Below are 24,447 nucleotides of genomic sequence, written 5' to 3'. Positions count from 1 at the left end.
TCATATTTTCTCATATAAAAATATGCTGAAAATGATATTTGTTTCCCACAAAACAAATTCTAAAATTAAATTTTTTCAAATTCTACCTATTTAAAGGGAGAATAATTTCAAATTTGAATTAGATTGGAGGTGTAAATGGAGGGATATTATAGTAATTAAAAATAGAAAACATAAGAGAAAGAAGAGTCATTGTCTTTCAAATTTCAATTTACTCAAATAATTACAAATAAAAAAGTTGTTTTGTCTGAAAGAGAAAATACTACACACACAGTCTCCTTCACCTTCTCTCTCTACTGTTTAAGTGCTTGTAGAGAGAGAAAGTTAAAATGCCAAAAAAATATATATAAAAAAGAAGAAATTGACATTTGATAATCAAATGAATGAGTAAAGCAAACACCATCTTGTCATTGTTTTTCTAACATTTCTTGAGACCCAAATTTAAAATTAAAAAAACCCAAAAAAAACTGTTCTTAAAGAATACAAATTTTTTTGAAGTTTAAATTAGTAGTAGATTAGTGGTAACAAATGCTGGTACCCATTTGACATAGGATCCTCTTCATCTATTCAAGATCTTACTTACTGCTTCTTTCAGGTATGATCTGTTAAATTTCTAAACCCACATTTATTTAATTTTTGGGTTTTAGATTGTTCGGGTTTTTTGAATTTTTGATGGAAAATTTAGTACATTTTTGTGATATTTTTACAGGTATGGATTACTTATGTGTTCATTTGAACTGGGTTTAGTTTACTTTTAGCATTTGAATTTGGGTTTTTTTAGGTTAATTTGGTTTGTTTATGCATTTTAAGGTTTAATTTTGATGGAATTGGATCTACTTGAAGTTGAAGTTAAATTTTAGTTGCATTTTTGTTTTGAGTTAGCTTTTAGGTTTAAGATCCATGGATTATTCATTGGAAGTATTTGGATTAGAGAATTAGTAACTTTTGAATGTTATATTTATTTTTGAATGTTTAGTTTATCCTCATTTGGAATTGCAATGTGGATAAGTGAATTGTTGGTTTGTTTGTTGATTAGCATATTTGGAGTTTTAATCAACCTCATTTAATGGCTACAGTAATGATTCATTAATTAGTTTATTTTTTTCTCTTTCAACAGAATTTGAATTCTGTGTTTTTCTTTTATATGGAAGTTCTGCTACTTTTGGTAATTGTTTAATTAAAGAATAAGAAGATCTGGCTTAGGGAAACTTCAGCCTCGGGTTTTATGAAGAGGTTATTGAGGAGGGAGGTAGTGTAAATACAATTTGGCAAAAATGAAACCGGACACTCCTCTTGACTATGCTGTGTTTCAACTGTCTCCAAGGCATTCTCGGTGAGGGTTTTTGTTTATAGATTTTTATGTTCTGGTTGTCTTTCTATGTAAAATTTGTATTTATCGATTTTCCGTTTTGGCAGATGTGAATTGTTTGTGTCCAGTAATGGAAATACAGAGAAACTTGCTTCGGGATTAGTAAAGCCATTTGTAGCTCATTTGAAAGTTGCTGAAGAGCAGGTTGCACAAGCAGTTAATTCAATTAAGCTTGAAGTTGAAAGGCATAGAAATGCTGACACTTGGTTCACGAGAGGAACCCTGGAAAGGTCAGTTATAGTGCCAATTGAAACATTTTATTGCAGTTTTAGAAAGGAATTCATTTCAGTCTGTCTTTTTATTATGGTTGGAACTTTTTGTTTTCAGGTTTGTGCGGTTTGTAAGTACACCGGAGGTTTTAGAGTTAGTTAGTACATTGGATGCAGAGATGTCTCAGTTGGAAGGAGCACGGAAAATTTACTCTCAGGTAGTACTACCATTTTTATCTAGAAGAGTGTGCTTGTGCCATTATTCTCATGCTGCTTCCAGCTGGAAAGAATTTATAGATACTATCTTTTCTCGATCTTTTTTCATTTAATATTACAATATATAAACAACCTCTAAATTTGGCAACTCTTTCATTCAGGGGACAGGTGATCAGCTTTATGGTTCTTCAGGTATGCAGCTAATTATTTTTTCCTAAGCAGTAAATTATACAGTTCGTCTTAATTTTGTTTGGATACAGAAAAGGTATAATGTACCATAATCAATTCAAATGGAAGCTGATACATAATTGATTAAATCTCTGTCAATATTCTCAAAATGAATCTATAGAACCACCAGGATAAGCTTCAAACATGTAAGTAGGAATTGAAACACTATACAAGGATGGCTAATACTTTAGTTATGACTCCTCAAACATACTATTCCCTTGTAACATTTCCACTGAATATATTTGAATAAAATGGGCTGTAGCTGAACATCACTGGATATGTCGAAATTCATAACTGGCGTAAATGATAACCACAATATGTTCAATCCGCTAGTAATTACATTTTCCTATTTTTTGGTCTTTTTATCAATTTAAACTCATTGATTATGGAGGAATCAATACATCTAAAGAATTGAACAAATTTTGCAATACTATCTATATTGTATTGACCCCTTAAGCTTTTAGTTGGCCTGCCAATTTCAGAAGATTTCCATTAATAATGGCTGCACACTATGTCTCTCTTGGAAGTGCAGCAATCCCTGAAATACGTATTTTCTGAAATGTGTATGCAAATTGTTTCCTAGCCCTCTTGTCCTTGATATTGCAAAGCCTCATAAATGGGCTGTGTTGAGATTCAAAAACCACAAAGACAAGCATATTTTTACTTTACTTCCCAGAGATTATATGTATTTATTTGATTCTCCACACTTTCAATGTCTTATTTTTAAACAAAAAAAAGACCCAGTATTACACCTTCGGAATAACAAAAATTCTCGTTATTCCCGTGGTCTGTATTTGCAATTTTTTTACCAGGAACAGTCAAATATTTTTCCATAAAGGATAATCACATGCCACCTTATTGACGGTTATATGCTCTGTTGTCTTAGTTTAACAATTGAAATTTCTTGCATGACATGTCTTTTTAGACAAATGATTGCTCTGAATTTTTACGAGGAACAAATGCCGCCATTTGAAATGCATGTATGGTGGATACCAATATGAACGACTGATGTTATTCTATAACAATTTGAAAAGTTACTTACTTTAAAACGTTTGAAGGATGAATGTTTTAGTTATTTCAAAATGTTTGGGTGTTGCTTCATAGGATATAGTCATTGTTGACAAAGAACATCCGCTTGTTAACTGATGATTGAATGCTTCATGTAAGGATAAGTAAGCATAGCAGCTTTTGTTTTTAAGGTTTATCATTCGCTGGATATGGTTGATATGGTTCAACAAAGTTTGTTATATACTATCCAGTCAACATTAGCTATAGTAGGTGATCTATATTGAAGTCTTTGGATAGGTGCTTAACTGAAAGAAGGATTCTTCTTCATGTTTCTGTTTCAAGTTTTAAGAATCATTCATAGATAAGAGACCATGGTAGTGCAATGTGAGCCTTTTGAAGTGATAGAAATGTATGTTTCACTGGCAGTGTGAAGGCTTTTGGATCTGTTGGAGGGGCTGCCAAATTTATTTTCTCCATAAAGGGCTGGTTAAGAGATACTGATGGTTCCATGAACATATTATTGGTCATAACTCATAACTAACTTTCTGATGGTTTTAATAATTGTGCAACTGGGTTCGAGTCTAAGAACAGTGTTTGACCTACTGAAGGAGAAAATGTTATAATAGTCACACAGTTTCTCTGAGAAATTATTATTAAACTTAATTTCTTCTGCTAATAAATTTTTGAATTAAATAAAACATGATAATTTGGCATTATTTCCCTATTTTTTGTAATTTATATTGTTATATACTGACTCCGGATTTGGATAACTTGCTCCAGGTGGGGATGGTACAGGAATGGTTGGAGGAGCTGATGCAACAAAGTAAAGTTCCTTTATCTAATTTATGAGGGAGTGGGGTACATGGGAATCAACTGTGTGCATACTTGAACATACTGATTGACCTGAGAAAAGACTTGTTTTCAGTTGTTAGTTTAATTGCCAGTTGCTATTCTATTTATAATTCATGTATTTTCTCGCCATTAATTGATGTGCTTTGAAGCGGATGGTTTACCTTTATTCGCAAGAAATTTGGGAGGCATTGAGTTTGTAATTCCAAATTACTATTCTAGTGATCCATCAAGTTATGGGAAATGATATTTTGGACGTGGTGCTTCCCTTTTAGAGTGTACCGGATAGTGATGATGGATGGTTTGTAATGATGCTTAGGATCTATGCTGCATCAAATGACAAAAATGTTTACTATTTTGTGGCGTGAGAGCCAGTTAACATGCTTGAATAGATTTTTCTATGCTTCAGCTTTCTTGCTAAAGTTAATTTCTAATTAGTTTTCTTTAAATTTGATTGCAGGAGGGAGCTTCTCCGGGCAATTGATGTACGTTTTGCTGCAGTTAGGCAGGATTTAACTACTGCCTGTGCTCGGGCATCAGCTGCTGGTTTCAATTCAGAGACCGTGTCAGAGCTTCAACTCTTTTCAGAATGCTTTGGTGCACATCGGTTAAAGTAAGCTTACTGGCTGAGGCCTTAAACTTGATAACAACTTTACTCAAATTCTCTGCGCACACATGCTCTTTTTTGTGCATTTTATGTGTTAATCTTTTTTTTTTGCAAATGCGATTTAATGGCCTTTATCCAGCTTCTAAGTGAGTGATATATATTTGATTTGGTTGAGTGGCAAATTCACCAGGGATAACCTCTGGGAACTTCATTGATTTGGAACTTTTATGCTGAGCAAGCAGAGATAGTCAGTTATTTTTAGGGTCCAACAGGATATGATATGATTTTTTCATTAGTTATTCCAATGGCTTGTTTTTTGGGATCAAAGCTAATTGCTGATTTATCATGCCATCTAAAATCAAAACGCAATCGAATATGAGATGATAACAAGTAATAAAGAGTGCTGGTAATCCTGCTCTTGTATATTTTACGACTTGATCCTGGTTCTTGGGATAATAATCGTCAGTAGCCAATGTCCTCAATTAAGAATTAGGTATCATGGGAAATCCAAGTGCAAGGGGGACGTCTGTGTTGTCTTCTATCACTTGATTCAGGTGGCTTCTTGTACTAGGAGTCTAGGACATTTTATTTTTAGCCATTCTTTCTCTTCCGACTTCCATTGGATTTGCTATTGTAATTAGTGTGAAACCATAGTTCAGGTTGCTTAACCAACTTGGAACATTTACTGTGGGGCTCAACGTTGAGGACTGAGATTGAGACATGCTTGTTTTGCATTGTTATGTAGATTAATAGTGGTAATTTAAGAGACAGCTATGACCGATTTTTTTCCTTCCAAAAAGTTAAAAGGAAGAAATAAAGCTAACTAGAAGTATAAAAACCAGATGTTATTGTGGCTTTCTTGGAAGTAGTTCAACTTGTTAAACGCTGATCAGGTGCAGCTATTGGTCCTCAATATAGCCACATTACTGTTGTAGATCCTAAATGCAGCCAAAGATCAATTTGAGGGCATTGTATGATAGCCTCACTATTTTTGAAATCGAAGTTCGACTTTGTACTGAAGAATCATCAACCTCATAATGTAAAATATCTATGGATTGACCTGTCTATAGCATCATCGGTTTAAGGTTTATTCTATGGAAGTTAGAGAGACATCATAAATTTTTTTGTCTTAAAATAATCGGGTAACACTGCATTATTTTTCCTCTCATGCCATTGGTTTTTGGGTAGCATGTTCTTAGGTTGTCATAAGTGGAGTAGGGCTTACAATTTAAGTTTGATTTTGCATGATGTCATAATGTCTTTTGTGGGATTAGAATCTGATTTTGATAAAAATGTAACTTTACTCCAAATATATGGACCCCTCTGTAATTTTATTTGAAAAAGTGAGTTTGACATTTAGGGTGGAATCACGTGTTTCAATGTATTTGAGCATTAGGATTTCTTGTTAGCAAATTCACATTTTAATTCGAGTCTTGAAGCTTTGGAGTGGTCCATTGGGAATCCCTTAATATAGGTCAATGCGTGAAAGAGTGGAGGACAACTACTTATGGAAAGTCTGCATGATTATGTCCAGCATCAGTGATTAAAATGGACCTGTTGGCCCCACTAATTAAAACAAAGTACAAATCTTTCTGGATTACAATTAGCAATAGAAGAGTTTGATTGTTTCCTGATGTTGTAATAGAGATATGAGTGGAGATGCAGTTTTATCAGATCTCAACTATATAATAAAAAAATAATAAACATTCTATCAAAAACCTGTCCCTGTCACAGTATTGGAAGGTTTAGTAGTTAAATGGTTGTTTTCTCCTTTCTCAAGATGCCACCTTCCTTGTACTTCTCACCTTTCTTCGATTTTACTTCTTATTTTATATTTCATACAAATTCTATTCTTAGTATTTTTTAGTTTAATCTGAAAGTGACAAACTTTAATTCAAACGTTACATATTTGTGCAGTGAAGCTTGTGTCAAATTTATCTCACTGTGTGAAAGAAGACCAGACTTGATCAATCTCTGGAAGCCAGGTGTCAATGATCAAGTGGTCCGGGCTTCATGGGGATCTGATATGTCAATTGATGACCAATCAGAAGAGACAAGTGGGTCCCACCCCTTATTCCAAAATGAACATCTGCACCAGCAAGCCGGCCAAGAACAGCAACATGCAGATTTAACAAAAACCCAACACCACCTTAACCAATCCAGACCTTCTACCTTTCCTCTCAACACCTCTCTCCCTGCGGAATCGGTTCATGTTCAGAAGCAGAACGAGGAAGAAGAAAACAAGATAGAGGAGTCTTCACCTGAGCCATTACCTATTCAACCCAGTCAACCTTCAAGGAGACTCAGTGTACAGGACAGGATCAACCTGTTTGAGAATAAGCAGAAGGAGAATTCCGGTGGTAAATCTGTAGCTGTAGTGAAGCCTCCAGAGTTGAGAAGACTCTCATCTGATGTGTCTTCTGCACCTGCAATTGAAAAGTCTGTACTGAGGAGATGGAGCGGGGCGAGTGATATGAGCATTGACTTGGGCAATGACAAAAAGGATAATAACAGTTCAGAGAGTCCGTTGTGTACACCCTCTTCATCTTCTTTATCTCAAAGCAAAAGCAACTTGTCCCTTAACACGTTGGCAGATAATAAAGACCAGAAAGGGCTGAATGATACAACAAGTTCAGTTAAAAGTGTTTCTGCGGTCAAAGATCAAAATGAGTTGCAGAAACAAGGAAGTGAGCTGGTAGGGAAGGATGATGAGATGGGGTTGAAGGGTAAAGCTAATTGGAAAGATCAAGTGGGATCTCAGGCCCAGTTGAGGTCATTTAGTGGTAGAAATGAGCAAGCAGGGGATTATCAAGGGGTTGGAGAGGAGAAAAGCAAGGGCATCTTTGGTGGGGATGAGAGGACCAGGGGAATACAAGATCAATGGAGTTTTGGAGAAAAGTCGAGAGGTTTTTCAGATAGAGGTGATGATGTTGCAGAGAATAATCACGCTGAATTTCAGGCTCAGATTGGAAATTTTGTTGATAGGGTAGGATTTGAAGAACCTGAGAGTAGAAGTGAGCATGCTATAAAAAGGGATCGTGCAAAAAATCAGTCACAGTTTAGGAATTCTCAGGCACATACGCGATCTCTTTCAGGGCAGTTTGAAGGTGGTTTTGGACTGAAAAATAAAGAAGTGTCATATAAAGAGATTGAAACTGATCAATCAGCTTCTCAGTCAGAGAGGAAATTATTTACCAGGGAATTATCGCTAGGGGGAAAGAACAGTGTGGTGTTCGCTAAGGAGCCTACGAAGTTGGAAGATCTTGAAGCTTCAAGACATAAAGCTAAAAATCCACTTTCTTTTGCTCCAGAACAGATTATGAAGCTACAAGGCAGAAAGGATGAAAGTGGCTCTAGTTATGCAAGTAACAAGCTGGTTTTATCTGGAAAAATGGTTTCTGAGAATCGAGAGAGCTTTGGCAATGTTCAAGCACCATCAGCGGATCAAGTTCAGAGGGTGAGGCAGTCCAAAGGGAATCAAGAGCTTAACGATGAGCTGAAAATGAAGGCAAATGAGCTTGAGAAGCTCTTTGCAGAGCACAAGCAATCAGGTTCTACAAGGAGAAACAAACCTACTGAGTCACAGGTTGAACAGACAATCAATTCACAGTACAGAAAACCAGCAGCAGCTGAGATAACTCCCACACAGCTTGTAGACAATATGGCCGAGGAACCAAGTATGGGCACAAGTGATAATGCAAAATTTAGCACTCCGCCAATGAAGGCGATTGATCAAGACTACAGTAGTTCCACGAGACAGAATTTCTTAGAGCTTAGTTTGTCAGATGATTCTAGAGGAAAATTGTATGAGATGTACATGCAAAAAAGAGATGAGAAGTTAAGAGCAGAGTGGGTTACGAAAAGAGTGGAGAAGGAAGCAAAGTTGAAGGCCATGCAGGAAAGCCTCGAACGGAGTAGAGATGAAATGAAGGCTAAATTTTCTGTTTCTGCTGGCAGGTCAATGTCTAGTGCTCATCAACGTGCAGAGAAGCTCAGAACATACCAATCTCGTTCAAGCATCAAGAGAGAACAGGTACTCAGTCTTTCAGCCATATTCTTGAGAATCAAGCACTGATATCGATGACTTCCAAACCTGTTGCTTTGATTGTTTAATACTGAAATTTCAGAACTTCCTCATTTAGTAAGGTTCTGTTTTTGCAGCATCTGATAGATTCCCTTCAGAGTGAAGAGGATGAAGATTCTTCTGATCTTCTGGAGCAGAGATATTATAGACAAGACAGATCATTTGGTGAGGCATCTCTCATGGACTCTGCTTCTAAAATCTCCCAAAGCAAGAAGAATTTGCTGAATAAAAATTTGGCTTCTTCCACTCCTCGAACAACAACAGCTTCAATTCCAAGGTCGTCGGCCAAAATTTCTAACCCCAATTCTGGGAGAAGGAGACTGCAGTCAGAAAATCCTCTTGCACAGTCAGTTCCAAACTTCTCTGATTTCAGAAAAGAGAATACGAAGCCCTCTTCTGGAGTCAGCAAAACAGCAAATCGCATGCAGGTGAGAACCTTTGCACGTAGCAAGACTACTGCTGAAGAGACACCAACTGCAAAGGAAGAAAAGCCCAAGCGTTCTCTGTCTCTAAGGAAGAGTTCAGCTAGTCCTGCTGAATCTAAGGATTTGTCTCTGAATTCTGATGAGGTTTTGGTCTCACTGAAGTTTGATAAAGACCAAACTGAGCCGGGTCTTTATGAAAGGTTTTCAAAAAATGCGGAGTCAAAGCCTTTTAACCGCAAAGGTAATGGCATTGGTCATGGTGCTGGCTCCAGTGTAGTCAAACTTAAAACTTCAATGACATCGGACACTCAGAAAAGTGAAGAAGAATTTGAAGAATCACCATTTGATGCAGATGATGCAGTCGTTGTAGCAAACGAAGAAGACGAGGAGGAGATGGAGGAGGAGGAGCTTGAAACAACAGAGGTCGAAGACTTCTCAAACAATGAAAATGGCAAACCAAGACTAAGCCAGGAATCAGACAAGATGTCTGAATCTGAGAATGATGATTCTCTAAGATCTCTTTCTCAGATTGATCCTTCTTCAGTTGCTGAATTGCCAACCTCCATACCTTCAACATTTCACGCTGTAGGATCCTTGCAGGAATCACCTGGGGAAAGCCCATTGTCGTGGAACTACCGCATGCATAATCCATTTTCCTATCCGCACGAGATTTCAGATATTGATGCTTCAGTGGACTCTCCAATTGGAAGTCCTGCATCCTGGAATTCCCACTCTCTCACCCAAACAGAGGCTGATGCAGCAAGAATGAGGAAGAAGTGGGGCAGTGCTCAAAGACCTGTTGTTGCTAATTCCTCCCATAATCAGTCCCGTAAGGATGTGACAAAAGGGTTCAAACGGTTGTTGAAGTTTGGAAGGAAAAGTCGTGGGGCAGATAGTCTGGCTGATTGGATATCTGCCACTACTTCCGAAGGAGACGATGATACGGAAGATGGACGAGATCCCGCTAATAAATCATCAGAAGATTTGAGAAAGTCAAGGATGTGGTTCTCTCAGAATCATGCTTCTGATGACGGCTTTAATGAAAGCGAGCTGTTCAATGAGCAAGGTAATGTTAATCTTCAAGTTTTGATTGCTGAGAATATTAATTAGATGTCTGTTTGTTTATAACAAGTTAATTCTGAAAATCATTCCTTTTTCCTTGGGTAAGTTTATGAAGTAATAGGGCTATCAACCTTGTAAAAAGATTCTCATTTATTGATAACAATTGTTTGTTATAGAAAATGGAAATAATTTTATGGACAATTTGAAGCTGAGCATTATGTCATTTTACTGTTGGATCAGACTGTTCCAGTGCTGAAACCTGTAATATCATAAGAGCTATATGAAAAAGTTAGGACCAGAGTCAAGCGAACTCATCCTATTGTCGCTTCAAACTTCTGGGAATTTGAACTTGATTTGTGTTTCTAACCTTTTATGTTGAGTCTATCAGCCAGTTAGGTTGAATATTTTTCTTTCATTAATGAAAAATCTGGACTTCTTACTCCAATATTTAGAAGTTACTGAAGTGGCATAAATAGTTTGTCGATAGTAAATTTATTTGTTCAAGCTTTATTTTTGACCTACCTATCTCAGGTGTACAGCTGAATTTTCTAGTAGATGACTTGCTTCTTTTTCTTACAGTTCAAGCTCTTCATAGCTCGATACCTGCTCCTCCAGCAAACTTTAAATTGAGAGATGATCATATGTCTGGAAGCTCTATAAAAGGTGTTTCCTTTTGGTTTCTTATACTTTGTACTTCTTTTTTTCTTATTGGACATGAATTTTATTAGGATGTAGTAGTGTCTCCGACAGTTAAATTTAAAGGACATACCATGTCCCTAATGTGTTATCCTAAGAGACAGTTTAGCAATTAAAGGGAGCATGTGATTTGTCCCTAATGTGTTTGCAAAATACAGATCTTGTCTATTGTACAGTTTCAAGCTTCAACTAGTCTCATACACACCCAGCATATACCAAAATTCTAGGCTAGTAAAATATGAACTTAAACTGAAATTGTAAAAAACAAAGAGATGCTGTTCTTTTTGTTAACATTGAGACTAGTAAAGTAGGAGTCTTACCTGAAATTTTAAATCACATTTGTAGTTTAAGTTTTTGATCAAATGAACTCACATTGAGAGTGTCTTTACTTTTTGGAGATGCATGATCAGTAAAAAAAGTCTTCCCTTGATTTGATCTATAAGCTTTTAAAATAGAAATTCATCTGATTTTTCTATGAGTTTTAACTTTTGTTTTCTTAAATTTGGTTCCATATTTAGCTTAGACATTCAACTTTTGTTTTCTTAATTTGTCATAGGAATTTTGTTCTGAGAGTCACCCAGGTTCTTTCAGTCGTGTTTATGTTTAGTGTGAGTAGTCTTCTGAGGGCAGGAAAACAAGCAAAATCTGGAGAAGTTTGACACTGGACCGTGAAAGTGAACATGAGAGAAAATGTAGCTTCGGGGCTTAAGAATTTAGTCTGAAAGTCGTTTTTAATGTTGTTTTCATATTAAGTGTTGCCGAGTTACAATATTACTTTGTAGGCGTGAAACATAGGAAACCTTCCGGTTTTTTTGGAAATGGGTTATTTTATGATGGCATGGTAACATTTTGTTCAAATTTTGCAGCACCACGGTCATTCTTTTCTCTTTCAACATTCCGAAGCAAGGGAAGTGAATCGAAGCTCAGATAATTACTCAAGTGAAGCTTTTAGAGCTACTTACTCGGAAGATATCAAGTGATAGAGTGTAAAGGATTATATATAGGATACAAATGCTTATGTTGAAATATGTTGTATATTGTATTGAACAAGATTCGCCTATTGGCGTTACTGTGATTTTGGTAGTGTAGGAGCATTCTTTTCTCTGTTCATTTGCTCTAGCCTTGTGTGATGCATACGAGCAATGGGACTCTTTGCAGAATATCGAGTCGGTAACAGTTCAAGAAGAGCCGTGTGATTACAATGAGTAATAGCATGTAACGATGACTACTACTATTATCTTCTTCTCCACTCAACCACTAGCTGTTGTTACCACTGTCGCTCGTATGGTTTTTAATCAACAGGCATCGATCTTTTGTTTTCCTACGCATGTGTTCTTGTCTAAGAAAGATCGACTTTTTTTTTCTGCTCGACTTCTCTTCCTTGTTTCATGATCTATTCAGCAAATTAAGGTAGAATCGTAGGCCATATCTTCTGCTTTGTGAGGAATTGTTCTTGCAGTTGCTTTGTGCATGCATGGGTTTTGTTGCATGAAAACTTGTCGAAGTCCTGTGTTTTGACATTTTATTTCTCTTTTAGCAACAATTTTGAAATTTAGTCTGCTGTTTTCCGATTCGACGTTATTATTTTTGTGTAACATAGTTTACTGGTCAAGAGTTGAAGTTACGAAAATGGTATGTCATTATATTAAGAATGTAGAAAGTTATGTACATTGTACAATTAAGAATTGTACTTTACGTTCTCAGATGTTTCAAATGTTTTCTGTCTTTTAACCATTGGATTTATATATCAATCTTTAAAGAGGAAATTACACCATTTACCAAAAAAAATGAAAATAATTACAAAAGTATATGTTGACTTTTTTCATTTACAAAAATATTAATAATATTTACAAAAGTACAAAAAAATAAAAAATAATATCAAACATACGGTGTATACTGTGGGTATAATGTTAGTATACTAATAAACTAACATTATATCAACATTGTACCAAAATTATACCAACATTATACATACTGAGATTTTATTAATATTAAATAAAAATTTACCAAAATTACATCAAATCGTATACTGAAAATTAAATTAATAATATACCAAAATTATACCATCAGTATACCAAGAGTATACAAATTTTCTAGTTCATTACCAACTATAGTGAAAAATACACATAAAAAAAAATACATGTTATCAACTAGAAAATATATATAAAAATTTATAATCAATATACCAAAAATATACTGAAATTATACCAATAATAAACAAAATATTATTTTTAAATTATCTGATTTATAGTTTTAATATTCCAAAATTATACCATAATTATACCGACATTATACAAATCGTACTTTTGTAATTAATTTTCATTTTTTGATACTTTTGTAATTAATTTTAAATCAGTCGTATTTTTGTAAATAAAAAAAGTTTACAGGTATTTTTGTAAATATTTTTAAAATTTTAGGTACTTTTGTCATCGTCCCATCTTTAAATACTTAAAAAATATTTGATTGATGGTCAATATGTTGGTAGGGTTAGCTTATGAAATGGACAAATGGAGCGATTAAATTTGTTAATATTGTCTTAATGACATTTGGACCACCTGCATTGGAAAATTTAGCATATTAGGATGAATATTATTTGAAGTAATTTCTTATTTCAACACAATTACACTTTTATATGAACATTCAAATCGGCCGGCCTAGTGGTCTTGTGCATTGTCCACATGCTTCCATCATAGTCCTCCTTCAATAAGCTAGACTACAATCGAGTGCAAACGCTCAAACTCAAAAACTCGGACTGTGTAAAAGTCGAATCAAATTGAAAAGTTCGATTCAATTTGATTCGGTTTTAAACGTAAACTTTTTAGTTAAGCTTTACTATAAACCGAACGGAAATAACCGAATTGAATAAATCAATCGTAATGACTGATTCACTTCAATTTGATTTTAAAGAAAAAAAATGATTTTTTTTGTTTCGTTTAGTTTGAACCGAATGCATAGGGACGCATCATATCACACCCTCATTGGTGTAGAAAAGCATATTCAATATCAAATAAATCATATATTATAAAAGAGACGGCATGATCAAAGTAATGCATTAACTTAATCAAATTTTGAACATAAAAAATAACCAAAATCCAAACATACAAAGCCAAAAACATTGTTGTCTTCTTGAAACTAATGTCCAACATTTCTATCTAAACACAAATCTCCAACAACATCAATCATCAAACACTTTGATGATCAATGGCTGATTCCTCCTTTGAGATAGACAACAGGCAAAACAGGCACACTACAACACCAACTAGCTTATACCATGCTTCACCTTCAACAACACACTTCAGCTTCACTGACACTTCCCACAGCTTCATTTCTCGCCGCCCTCGCAGCGGTCCTCCACCGCCCACCACGCCTTTCGCCACCGACGACGATAGGTCATGGCAGGGTGAGCTTTCTTGGCAGTTTCAGCCTACCGGGTGGCAAGATAATCGAAACTTAGGTGCTGTGTTTAGTCCATGGACACCTAGTGCACCATCTTCGAACTTTCGAGTTTTTAAAAGATCAGCTAATGATTATTATCATGGCGGATTTAGAAGCTATGTGAATCCACAGTATGACACTAGCTATAGCGCAGTTCCTTCTTCTGGTAGGCTTGAGCTTCAAAGCCATGTTGCTAGATATAATAATCATGATCAAAGTTTAGTAGTTCATGTCAAGAACCATAGTAATAATAATAGAAATAACAATTCAAGATTTGATGATCATAAAAACAAGAAACCAATCAGAAATTTCGATCGTTCGGTTACATTGAATGAGTTTAATGTTGTTGGTAGAGAGACTGATCAATCAAATGTTGATATTGAGCATAATGATATTACTCAAGCTAGTCATAGCATGTCACATGGAGGTAACAGTCATCATTATTATAATTTTAAGCATGATGTTCATCAATCAACTGGCTTTCAATCACATGGTGGTGATTCTGACCATGGATATTCAAAGTATCGCGATGACAGGGACAATGATGAGTATGATGATGAGGAAGAGGAGGAAGAACCTCCCAGACAAGTTGGATTATTTGGTATGTTCAAGTATTCAACAAAATGGGACATTGTACTTGTGTTTTTGGGTTGCTTAGGAGCTCTCATTAATGGAGGAGCTCTTCCATGGTACTCTTTTCTTTTTGGAAATTTTGTTAACAAGATTGCTAAAGATGATAAATCCCAGATGATGAAAGATGTAGAGAAGGTAAAGCTTTTCTCTTTTCGTGTTCGGACACTAGTACTTTCTATGTTGTACAAATTCTCGAGTTTTACGTTTTGATTGTTTTGTTTCTATTTTCAGAAACGCTTCTAAAACTATCAAATTCTATATTTATAATTTTATAGCATATTCTTGTAGAAATGATGTTTCTCATTTCCCATTTTAACATTTTCCATGTGTGCATTTCTGCTTCCATGCCAATGAATAGAAAATGTTGTTTCGTTTCTGTTTCCGGAAATAGTTGAATGATGATACTAATGTAAGCTATTTGATTTTGATAATGTTTTCATCTGGAAATACAGATTTGTCTGGAAATGACTCTGCTGACAGCAATAGTTGTGGTTGGAGCATTTTTAGGTAAGATATTATAACATAAGCAATAGATAAATATATGTATGCCACTTCTAATGAGATGTCTGAAACAGAAATTACTTGTTGGAGATTGGTGGGGGAACGATCCGCTCATCGAATACGAACACTATACTTAAAGGCAGTTTTAAGGCAAGATATCAGCTTTTATGACACTGAAGTCAGTACTGGTGATGTTATGCATGGAATATCAAACGATGTTGCTCAAATCCAAGAAGTTATGGGAGAAAAGGTCATAATCATCCTTGTTTTTTTTACATTTTTTACATTTTTGCTTCCTAAAACAAACTTATGATAATTTTATCTAATTGCAGATGGCACATTTTGTTCATCAAGTATTTACCTTCATGTGTGGATATATTGTTGGGTTCTTGAGGTCATGGAAGGTCTCACTAGTAGTTTTCTCAGTCACTCCATTGATGATGGCTTGTGGTATGGCTTATAAGGCCATTTATGTTGGTTTAGCTACAAAAGAAGAGGTATTTTAACACTATACTAAATCAAAAACCAATCTGATTTGAAACTCTGTGTGCTGATACTAGCTATTCTCTCAAGGCTTCATACAGGAAAGCTGGTGGTGTTGCTGAGCAAGCTATAAATTCGATTCGAACTGTATTTTCTTTTGTAGCCGAGGAGAATTTGGCTGCGAAATATGCTGATTTGTTGCTGAGATCAGTGCCTATTGGTGCTAAGATTGGATTTGCTAAGGGTGCAGGAATGGGAGTTATATACTTGGTTACTTATGCAACATGGGCATTAGCCTTTTGGTATGGTTCTATCTTAGTTGCGAAAGGTGAGATCACCGGAGGGGACGCCATTGCTTGTTTCTTTGGTGTCAATGTAGGCGGAAGGTAATTTATCTCGGAAACCTTCTAGCGGATTTTAACTATTTAAATACCAATATGCAATGAGTAACACATTTTTGTTAACAGGGGATTGGCATTGTCATTGACATATTTTGCGCAATTCGCGCAAGGAACTGTAGCAGCAAGCAGGGTGTATGATATAATTGACAGAATTCCTGATATAGATCCTTACAGTTCCCAAGGGAGGAAACTGTCAAATGTTCGCGGAAGAATTGAATTTAAAAGTGTAACGTTTTCCTATCCATCTCGTCCTGATACTCTAATTCTTCGTTCTCTCAATCTAGTTATTCCATCTTCAAAGACTCTTGCATTGGTTGGTATCAGTGGAGGAGGCAAATCGACCATTTTCGCTCTAATAGAGAGATTCTATGACCCGATCAATGGTAATAATTCCTGATCAACCATATCGATTACGATTCTCTGCTCGAAAGTCTATCGACCAATACAGATTGGGTTTTTGCAGGAGTGATTACCTTAGATGGTCATGACTTGAAGACACTGCAAGTGAAGTGGCTCAGAGATCAAATAGGTATGGTTGGGCAAGAGCCAGTTCTTTTTGCTACTAGCATACTAGAAAATGTGATGATGGGAAAAGAAAATGCAACCAAAAAAGAGGCAACTAATGCCTGCATTGCTGCCAATGCTCACAGCTTTATCACTGCCCTTCCATACGGCTACGATACTCAGGTACTCGAACGTGTGTTCCGCTATTTAGTTTCAGGCATAGAATGTTATTTTGACATTCTATACATAGGTTTAATCTTTGCTATTTCTGGATAGGTCGGAGATAGAGGTACGCAGCTTTCCGGTGGGCAAAAACAGAGAATCGCGCTGGCTAGAGCGATGATTAAAGACCCTCAAATACTTCTGTTAGATGAGCCAACCAGTGCGTTGGACGCGGAATCTGAGTCTATTGTGCAGAAAGCCATTGATAAAATCTCTACAGGCAGGACAACCATTGTCATTGCTCACAGGCTTGCAACAGTAAGAAATGCCAACACCATTGTTGTACTTGATCAAGGTTCTGTCATAGAAATCGGTAACCATCGACAGCTAATGGAGAAGGCGGGAGCTTACTATGACCTTGTCAAGCTTGCCTCTGAAGCAGTGTCTAGACCAACAGGAAATGAAATGGATAGCAATGAAGAGACAGCATTTTCCATGTATGGAAAATCAGTTCATGATCCAAGATCAAAGAATGTAGAGGAGACATCAAGATCGAGATACACAAAATCTACGTACATAGAGAACGAATCAGACGAGGATATTGAAGAAAAACAAAAGCCAAGAAAGTATCAACTATCAGAAATATGGAAGCTCCAAAGACCCGAAGTTATGCTGCTTCTGTTAGGCTTAGTTTTTGGTGCGCTTGCTGGTTCAATTCTCTCGGTCTTTCCATACCTTCTAGGACTAGCTCTTCAAATCTACTTCGACGACGAGGATCCTTCAAAACTGAAGAGAGACGTTGGACGCATTGCTTTAATACTTGTCGGTCTTGGAGCAGGCTGCATACTTACAATGACAGGCCAGCAAGGTTTATGTGGATGGGCAGGAACTAAACTAACAACAAGAGTACGAAACCTCTTATTTCGTTCGATCCTGAAACAAGAACCAGGTTGGTTTGATTTTGACGAAAATTCGACAGGAGTACTTGTTTCAAGGCTATCAGCTGACTGTATTTGTTGCAGATCAGTTCTGGGTGACAGATTTTCCGTGTTGTTTATGGGTGTGAGTTCAGCTGCTGTTGGTCTCGGAATTTCATTTTTCTTAGAATGGAGATTAACCCTTTTAGCTGCTGCTCTAACTCCATTCACTCTCGGTGCAAGTTACCTGAGTTTGATTATAAATGTTGGACCAAAGCTAGATAATAACGCTTATGCCAAAGCCAGCAACATTGCAGCTGGTGCTGTTTCAAATATAAGAACAGTAGCAACATTTTCTGCACAGCAACAGATCGTTACGTCCTTCGAACGAGCTTTAGATGAGCCGAAAAAGAAATCAGTGACAAGATCACAGCTTTTAGGGTTAACACTTGGTGTTTCTCAAGGAGCAATGTATGGTGCATATACCTTAACCCTATGGTTTGGTGCTTACCTTGTAACACAAGATAAAACCACTTTTGGTAAGGTATACAAGATTTTCCTCATTCTGGTGCTAAGTTCATTTTCTGTTGGACAACTGGCTGGGTTAGCACCAGATACCACCATGGCCAGGACAGCAATCCCCGCGATTTTCGACATCATTTCTCGGAAGCCATTGATTGGCAGCGACGACAAAAAAGGCCGAAAGATCGATAGATCAAAATCATTATTGGATATTGAGTTCAGGAAGGTAACATTTGCATATCCATCTAGACCTGAAATCATTGTGCTGAGAAATTTCTCTCTGAAGGTTAAAGGCGGCAGCATGGTGGCGATTGTCGGTTCGAGTGGTTCAGGAAAATCAACTGTGATTTGGTTGATACAGAGATTTTATGATCCTAACCAAGGGAAGGTGACACTAGGAGGTGTGGATTTGAGGGATCTTGATGTGAAGGGATTAAGGAGACAAATAGCATTAGTGGGTCAAGAGCCTGCTCTATTTGCTGGAACCATAAGAGAAAATATTGCATTTGGAAATCCTCAAGCTTCATGGACTGAGATTGAAGAGGCTTCAATGGAAGCCTACATTCACAAGTTCATAAGCAGCCTTCCTCAAGGCTATGAAACTCAGGTAATATATGTGTTCTAAATCAATCTAACAACTCCATTTTTGTTTATTTTGGTTAACTGGGTGTCTAGTTGATTCCAACTCATAACGATCCAAAACTCATTCCGTAAACTTCTTGAATCCTACGTTTCATAATTTCATTTTCGTCCTTAAAAAGGTTTTTGAAACTCCGAAACTCAATATTTATAAGATATTCTAGTAAAATATTTCCCCTTCTCGCGTTCCCGTTTCCGTGGTACATAACTCATTAGTATTTTGTCCAAATTTCAGGTTGGTGAGAGTGGAGTTCAACTATCAGGGGGGCAAAAACAGAGAATAGCAATAGCAAGGGCAATACTAAAGAAATCAAGAGTACTACTATTAGATGAAGCAAGCAGTGCATTAGACTTGGAATCAGAAAAACATGTGAAAGAAGCACTAAGAAATGTGTCAAAGCAATCAACAACAGTTGTAGTAGCACACAGATTGTCTACCATAAGAGAAGCTGACATGATTGCTGTAGTAAAAGATGGTTCAGTTGTTGAGTTTGGTAGTCATAATGCTCTCTTGAATTCATGTCTTAATGGTGTTTATGCTGGTTTGGTTAGAGCTGAAACTGAGGCCACTGCTTTTGCCTGAGGATTCATGCTCATTCTTGTGTTGGATTATTTTATGTTATGATTAATGTTTTTGAAGAATTATTTTTGAGTAAAGTTCACTTCTTGGCCAAAAACAAGTGTTTTTTTTTTAAGAACACCTTTTAGTTAGTAGTTTTGATGATATAGACTATAGAGAGATACGTATAAACAAAATTCATATGAGCAAACGGTCATCGCGGTCTTTGAATGAGGGTAAATTAACTCACACTTAGTCGTTTTAATCAATTAAAGATAATATTTTCTATTTTTACATCAATTAACTCCCATATTATACAAATTAACGAGTTTTAGGACTGCGATAATCCAATTTGGAAGTTGATTGACCTAAAAATAGAGAGTATTGTCCCTAATTAACCTAAAAATAAAAAACATCATCCTTAGTTGAATTAAATGACTAAGTATGAGTTAATCGATCCTGATACACAAGTTTATGGACCACAATGACTCTTTATTTAAATTCATACAATATAAAAGGACTTAAACTTGTATGTGATGATGGCAAAAAAAAAAACTTGTATGTGATGAACAATTAATATCAAAGTTAATTTTTTCTATCGAGTTGTCCGTATAACCTTTTAATTTTTATAAATTAGATCAAATGCATCGATTTTTGGAAACAATGATTTAATCGACAAAAATGTGGAATAATTGATCATAATTTGGGCAAATGAATTAAAATTAACGAGACGTTGGGACTAAATTATTAATAAATAATTTTTGGTGTTAAATTTCTTATTGCATACAATTTTAGGGAGTCAATTGATATTTAAATCAATACAAAAGTGTATACGATAAAAGAAGAGTGATTAGGATACATGATATTGCAAGATTAATTATATATGCTTAAATCTAATTGGTTTATCTAAATCATTCAATATAGGCATGCAAGATTAAGACTTGATGAAAGATTAGACATCAAATTATTCCTCACCTTCTCAACAACTCCAAAAAGAAAATCCAACCGCAAAGAGACCCACAACCCATTAGACCAAAATGCCTATGGAAATTTTGCATTAAACCTATTAAGCACAAGGTCAAACTTGTCATTTCGTGGCAAACCAAAAAATGAATACACCTTTCTTAGTAATAATTAGTACCATCACTTGGCTTAAAAGCCAAGACAAATTGATGGTTACTTGACTGACATGCAAAGCTATAGAGATTTTTGGTCCTTACCATAAGGTGTGGAAAATCGAACCGGACCAACTGAACCAACAAATTTGATTTGGTACGATTTGATATTATTACAAAAAGAGTTAATATATGGTTCGATTCAATTTTGAACATAAAAAATATCAACCAGGTTTTAATACGGACTGAATTGAAATAGCAAAACCAAACCTAATCAACCGAACCAAGTACGATTTAAAAGAAAATTAGATTGATTCGATTCGGTTTGAACCGAATGCACAACCCAACTTACCACCAAAAACAACATTGTCTTGAGGGTTATTCTCTATCATCTCTATCCTTTCTCTTGACAAAAACTTTAATCTTTCAATTGCTTGAAGTTTTTTCTGTCAGGTATTTACTTTCATGTCATACAATCTTTTGTTTTGATATTTCTCTAACAAGATTTAGAGAAGCTATTAAATTTTTATGTTTTGAATAGGAAAAAGAAAACAATTATCATCATCATGGCATCTCTAACACCAGGAGTGTTGCTAAAGCTTCTTCAGAGTATGAACTCGAATGTAAAAGTTCGCGGAGAGTATCGATCCGTTCTGTTACAAGTTATCAGCATTGTGCCCGCCTTGACCGGCTCGGAGCTATGGCCTAATCAAGGCTTCTTCGTAAAAGTATCGGATTCGTCGCATTCGACATATGTATCACTCTCCAAGGATGACAATGAGCTTATCTTGACTAACAAGTTACAGCTCGGACAGTTTTTCTACATTGATAGAATGGAAGGCGGATCGCCAGTTCCGACCCTGATTGGTGTCAGACCAATTCCGGGACGAAATCCTTTCGTAGGAAATCCGACGGATTTGATGCAGATGTTGGTGCCATCTGATGGTCCTGTGCCGGTTGATAGTGAAGGAGGTAACGGGTCGAAAATAAAAGAGTTAACGGAGAATTCAAGACAGAAAATTGTTATCAAAGAGGAAAGAACTGGGGTTGCGTCAAGATATATGCAGACAAATTCGAAATGGAGCGGACCGGATTCGAGTGGAGGTGGTAATGGTAACAGCAATGAGACAGAGAGTAACAATGGAGTAGGTACCGAGAAGGGTGGAATAATGAAGGGCAAACAACAAGAAAACAAAGGTCAGGTACGGAAATCTTGGAAGAGCGGAAGCGAAAGGCTTATATTTAAATACAAAAAAACTTCCGTGACTGCCAAAGTTATGACGGAATTTCTGCCACAAAGTTTTGTAACAGATTCATGACGAAGACTATCATCCCAAACTTTTGTGACGGCATTTGTCATAATTCTGTCACAGATTCTCAAAAATCTGTCACAAATCCTTCACAATTCATTCATAAACATGTGATAGAAATTCCGTAATAAGTTTGGCAGTCACAAATTGAAAGTTGTTTAGAGTACCAGTTATGCTCTTTCAAGAACATAAAAGAAATGTAAATATCAGTGACCTGACAGTTGTTGGCATTAGCATTGCAGGCGCGGCCTACTACTCCCGTCCGAAATCGAGGGGATTCACTTTCATCAAAGTCCAATGTTGCTGCGCCCAACAGCAAAGCGGCTCCAGCGCTTTGTAAGAGCAAATCTGCAAAATCTTCATCAAATAAACATGAAACGACCAACTTGACTTCCTTGTCAAGTAATATAGATAAGAACTTTTTGTCTGATACAACTTCATGGAGCTCTCTGCCTGCTAGCCTCTTGAAGCCTGGAAAGGTGCGTTTCCTCTCTTTACTTTCTTGTTTTCTCAGTTAAACGACAATAAGCGGGTAATTAGTCTATGTGATATCTCATTTCCTTAGTTTCAATTTGAAATCGAAATTTCAATTCATATCAAAGTAATACCGTAAATCAAAATTTACATTTCAGACGATGGTATTTGAAAAATTCAAGAAAATGTAGGTTGATGTGACATTCGGAGATAAATAATATTTGTCCAATTACCATCTTCCATAAGCATATATGAGTCTAAGTTTGTCGAAGGACCCGGCCTGAAATGTAAATTAAATTAACGGTACCACTTTGATATAAATGGAAGTTTCGGTATCAAATTGATTTTAGGGATAAAATTTTGGTAATTAGTGAATCAAATTGCAGAATATATATATTTTTTTCTTCTTAATTTGACAATTTCTGCAAATTTCTAAGGGAATGCTTAGAAGGAAGTATTTAGCTTCTTTAATTGCAGCAGAAGCACAGAAAGAAGCATCCGCGGCTGCTGCTCTTGTCAAGTGCCTAAAGTAAGTAGCTAATCCAATAGGCCAAAATTTAGTTCATATGATATAACATATACAATTATTTGATAACGATATAGAAATTCTTTAAAAGAATTGATAGTAATATATAAATTATAATAAAATTTGATAGATTCCCAAATATGGACTAATTTATCATAAAAATAAGTTAAGGAATTAAAACATAAATTACTTTTTATCAATTAGATTTATTTGTTTTATTTTCTGATAGAATAGTAGTTTATACAAACTAGTATAAAATTATTAGACCAAACTAACAGAGTTTTACTATTCAGGATGTATTTGTCAGTTTTATTATAGTTTTGGATATTATTGCATAAATACTTATCAATTCCACATTTTCTTTTAGTATGTTTGCCGATCTTCGTTCCTCTGCCTCACTGGAGAACCCCCACCATTCTCTCACCAGGTTCTTCATGCTGCAACAGCTCATCGACAAACCGAACATAACAACCCCGTTAACGGATAAATCACTCAGATCAACACCACAATTTTCCATTCCAGACACTGACAAAACCGGCAAAAGAGCGGGTCTTAGTCACCCTAAGACTATATTGAAGACTCCAAAGTCTTCAATAGAGTTGATTTTAGCTGAGAAGGTGGAGTGGGCTAAAGGAGAGGGTTCAAAAGAAATCAAAGAACTAAGAGAAGCCATCTTAAACGAAACAAGAAATTGGTTCGTCAAATTCTTAGAAGGCGCATTGGATGCAGGGTTTCGCGTTGCTGTCCACGAGAAGAAGGGCAAGGAGAGTGTGGGAAGACGAACGGAACCGGAGAACAATCACATTGCTGTCACACTGTCACAGCTCAAGCATGCAAATGAATGGTTAGATAAACTGAGGAACAACTTGACAACATCAGAACAGAATAACATATTGGTAGAGACAATTGATCGGTTGAAGCAAAAGATTTACACTTGTTTGCTTGCTCATGTGGATTCAGCTGCGTCAGCTTTAGAGAATCGGTCTGATCGAAGTTGATACAGAATTGTTTAATATCTAACAATTGTAAATTAAATAACTTATCTAATAACATTATTGAGCCAAACAATGTTATTGCAAGTTTGGTGATATGTATTTATTATGCAAATCATGTATAAATTCATATTTTTATGCAATAAGACTATCTAAAAATTTGCAGAGTGAGATATGTAAAAGCTTTCTAGATAATTTTCAACCAGGAATACTCGGGTAAACTACTTACCAGAATATTGAGCGGAATTTTTATGTCGACATAGCAGTAAGATCGCATTCCATTCTCCGAACGCTATGCTCATAAAAGGGTGAGGCCAAGGTGGAGAGCAAGAGCACATGCAAAATTTTCAGATATTTTCATCTGATAAAATTAGCATGTGCCCTGCTTCTCCAGCATGGCCAAAACCCTCTATTATTTCTGCTATTTCTAATTGAAAATAGTCAAGGTATGGTTTTTAAACTTCTAATACAAGCAATGTTTCAAGTGATGATATAGAAAGTAAATTATACCTGTATGCTAATTA

At 35.9% G+C, this 24,447-nt stretch overlaps 3 protein-coding genes across 5 annotated transcripts; all 3 read left to right on the top strand.

Annotated features, from left to right (window-relative positions):
* Positions 1 to 241: 241 nt before the first annotated feature.
* On the top strand, positions 242 to 12,074 carry LOC126679891 (uncharacterized). 3 transcript variants are annotated; one of them, XM_050374906.2, is made up of 11 exons: positions 242 to 592; positions 1,149 to 1,330; positions 1,414 to 1,596; positions 1,694 to 1,793; positions 1,953 to 1,983; positions 3,808 to 3,850; positions 4,337 to 4,489; positions 6,401 to 8,516; positions 8,645 to 10,058; positions 10,634 to 10,717; positions 11,617 to 12,074. In XM_050374906.2, the coding sequence occupies exons 2-11, from the start codon at positions 1,272 to 1,274 to the stop codon at positions 11,679 to 11,681; spliced, it is 4,248 nt and encodes a 1,415-aa protein (XP_050230863.1). In that variant the 5' UTR covers positions 242 to 592; positions 1,149 to 1,271; the 3' UTR covers positions 11,682 to 12,074. The 3 variants fall into 3 exon arrangements, with proteins under 3 accessions (XP_050230863.1, XP_050230862.1, XP_055961953.1); XM_050374905.2 differs by having other exon boundaries at positions 1,115 to 1,330; XM_056105978.1 differs by lacking the exons at positions 242 to 592; positions 1,149 to 1,330; positions 1,414 to 1,596; positions 1,694 to 1,793; positions 1,953 to 1,983 and adding an exon at positions 3,527 to 3,550.
* Positions 12,075 to 13,810: 1,736 nt separating this feature from the next.
* On the top strand, positions 13,811 to 19,592 carry LOC126680307 (ABC transporter B family member 19-like). Its single transcript, XM_050375409.2, has 9 exons — positions 13,811 to 14,953; positions 15,271 to 15,325; positions 15,394 to 15,569; positions 15,652 to 15,816; positions 15,893 to 16,188; positions 16,270 to 16,586; positions 16,667 to 16,890; positions 16,984 to 18,915; positions 19,183 to 19,592. Exons 1-9 carry the CDS (start codon positions 13,952 to 13,954, stop codon positions 19,528 to 19,530), a joined length of 4,515 nt encoding a protein of 1,504 aa, XP_050231366.1. The 5' UTR covers positions 13,811 to 13,951; the 3' UTR covers positions 19,531 to 19,592.
* Positions 19,593 to 20,986: 1,394 nt separating this feature from the next.
* Positions 20,987 to 24,094, top strand: LOC126680309 (uncharacterized). The gene is made up of 5 exons (XM_050375412.2): positions 20,987 to 21,074; positions 21,163 to 21,823; positions 22,174 to 22,410; positions 22,843 to 22,934; positions 23,299 to 24,094. The coding sequence occupies exons 2-5, from the start codon at positions 21,188 to 21,190 to the stop codon at positions 23,927 to 23,929; spliced, it is 1,596 nt and encodes a 531-aa protein (XP_050231369.1). The 5' UTR covers positions 20,987 to 21,074; positions 21,163 to 21,187; the 3' UTR covers positions 23,930 to 24,094.
* Positions 24,095 to 24,447: the final 353 nt, after the last annotated feature.

Source organism: Mercurialis annua, linkage group LG5 (genome assembly GCF_937616625.2).
Source record: "Mercurialis annua linkage group LG5, ddMerAnnu1.2, whole genome shotgun sequence".
Taxonomy (NCBI): domain Eukaryota; kingdom Viridiplantae; phylum Streptophyta; class Magnoliopsida; order Malpighiales; family Euphorbiaceae; genus Mercurialis; species Mercurialis annua.
This window is presented reverse-complemented; position numbering and strand designations above follow the sequence as displayed.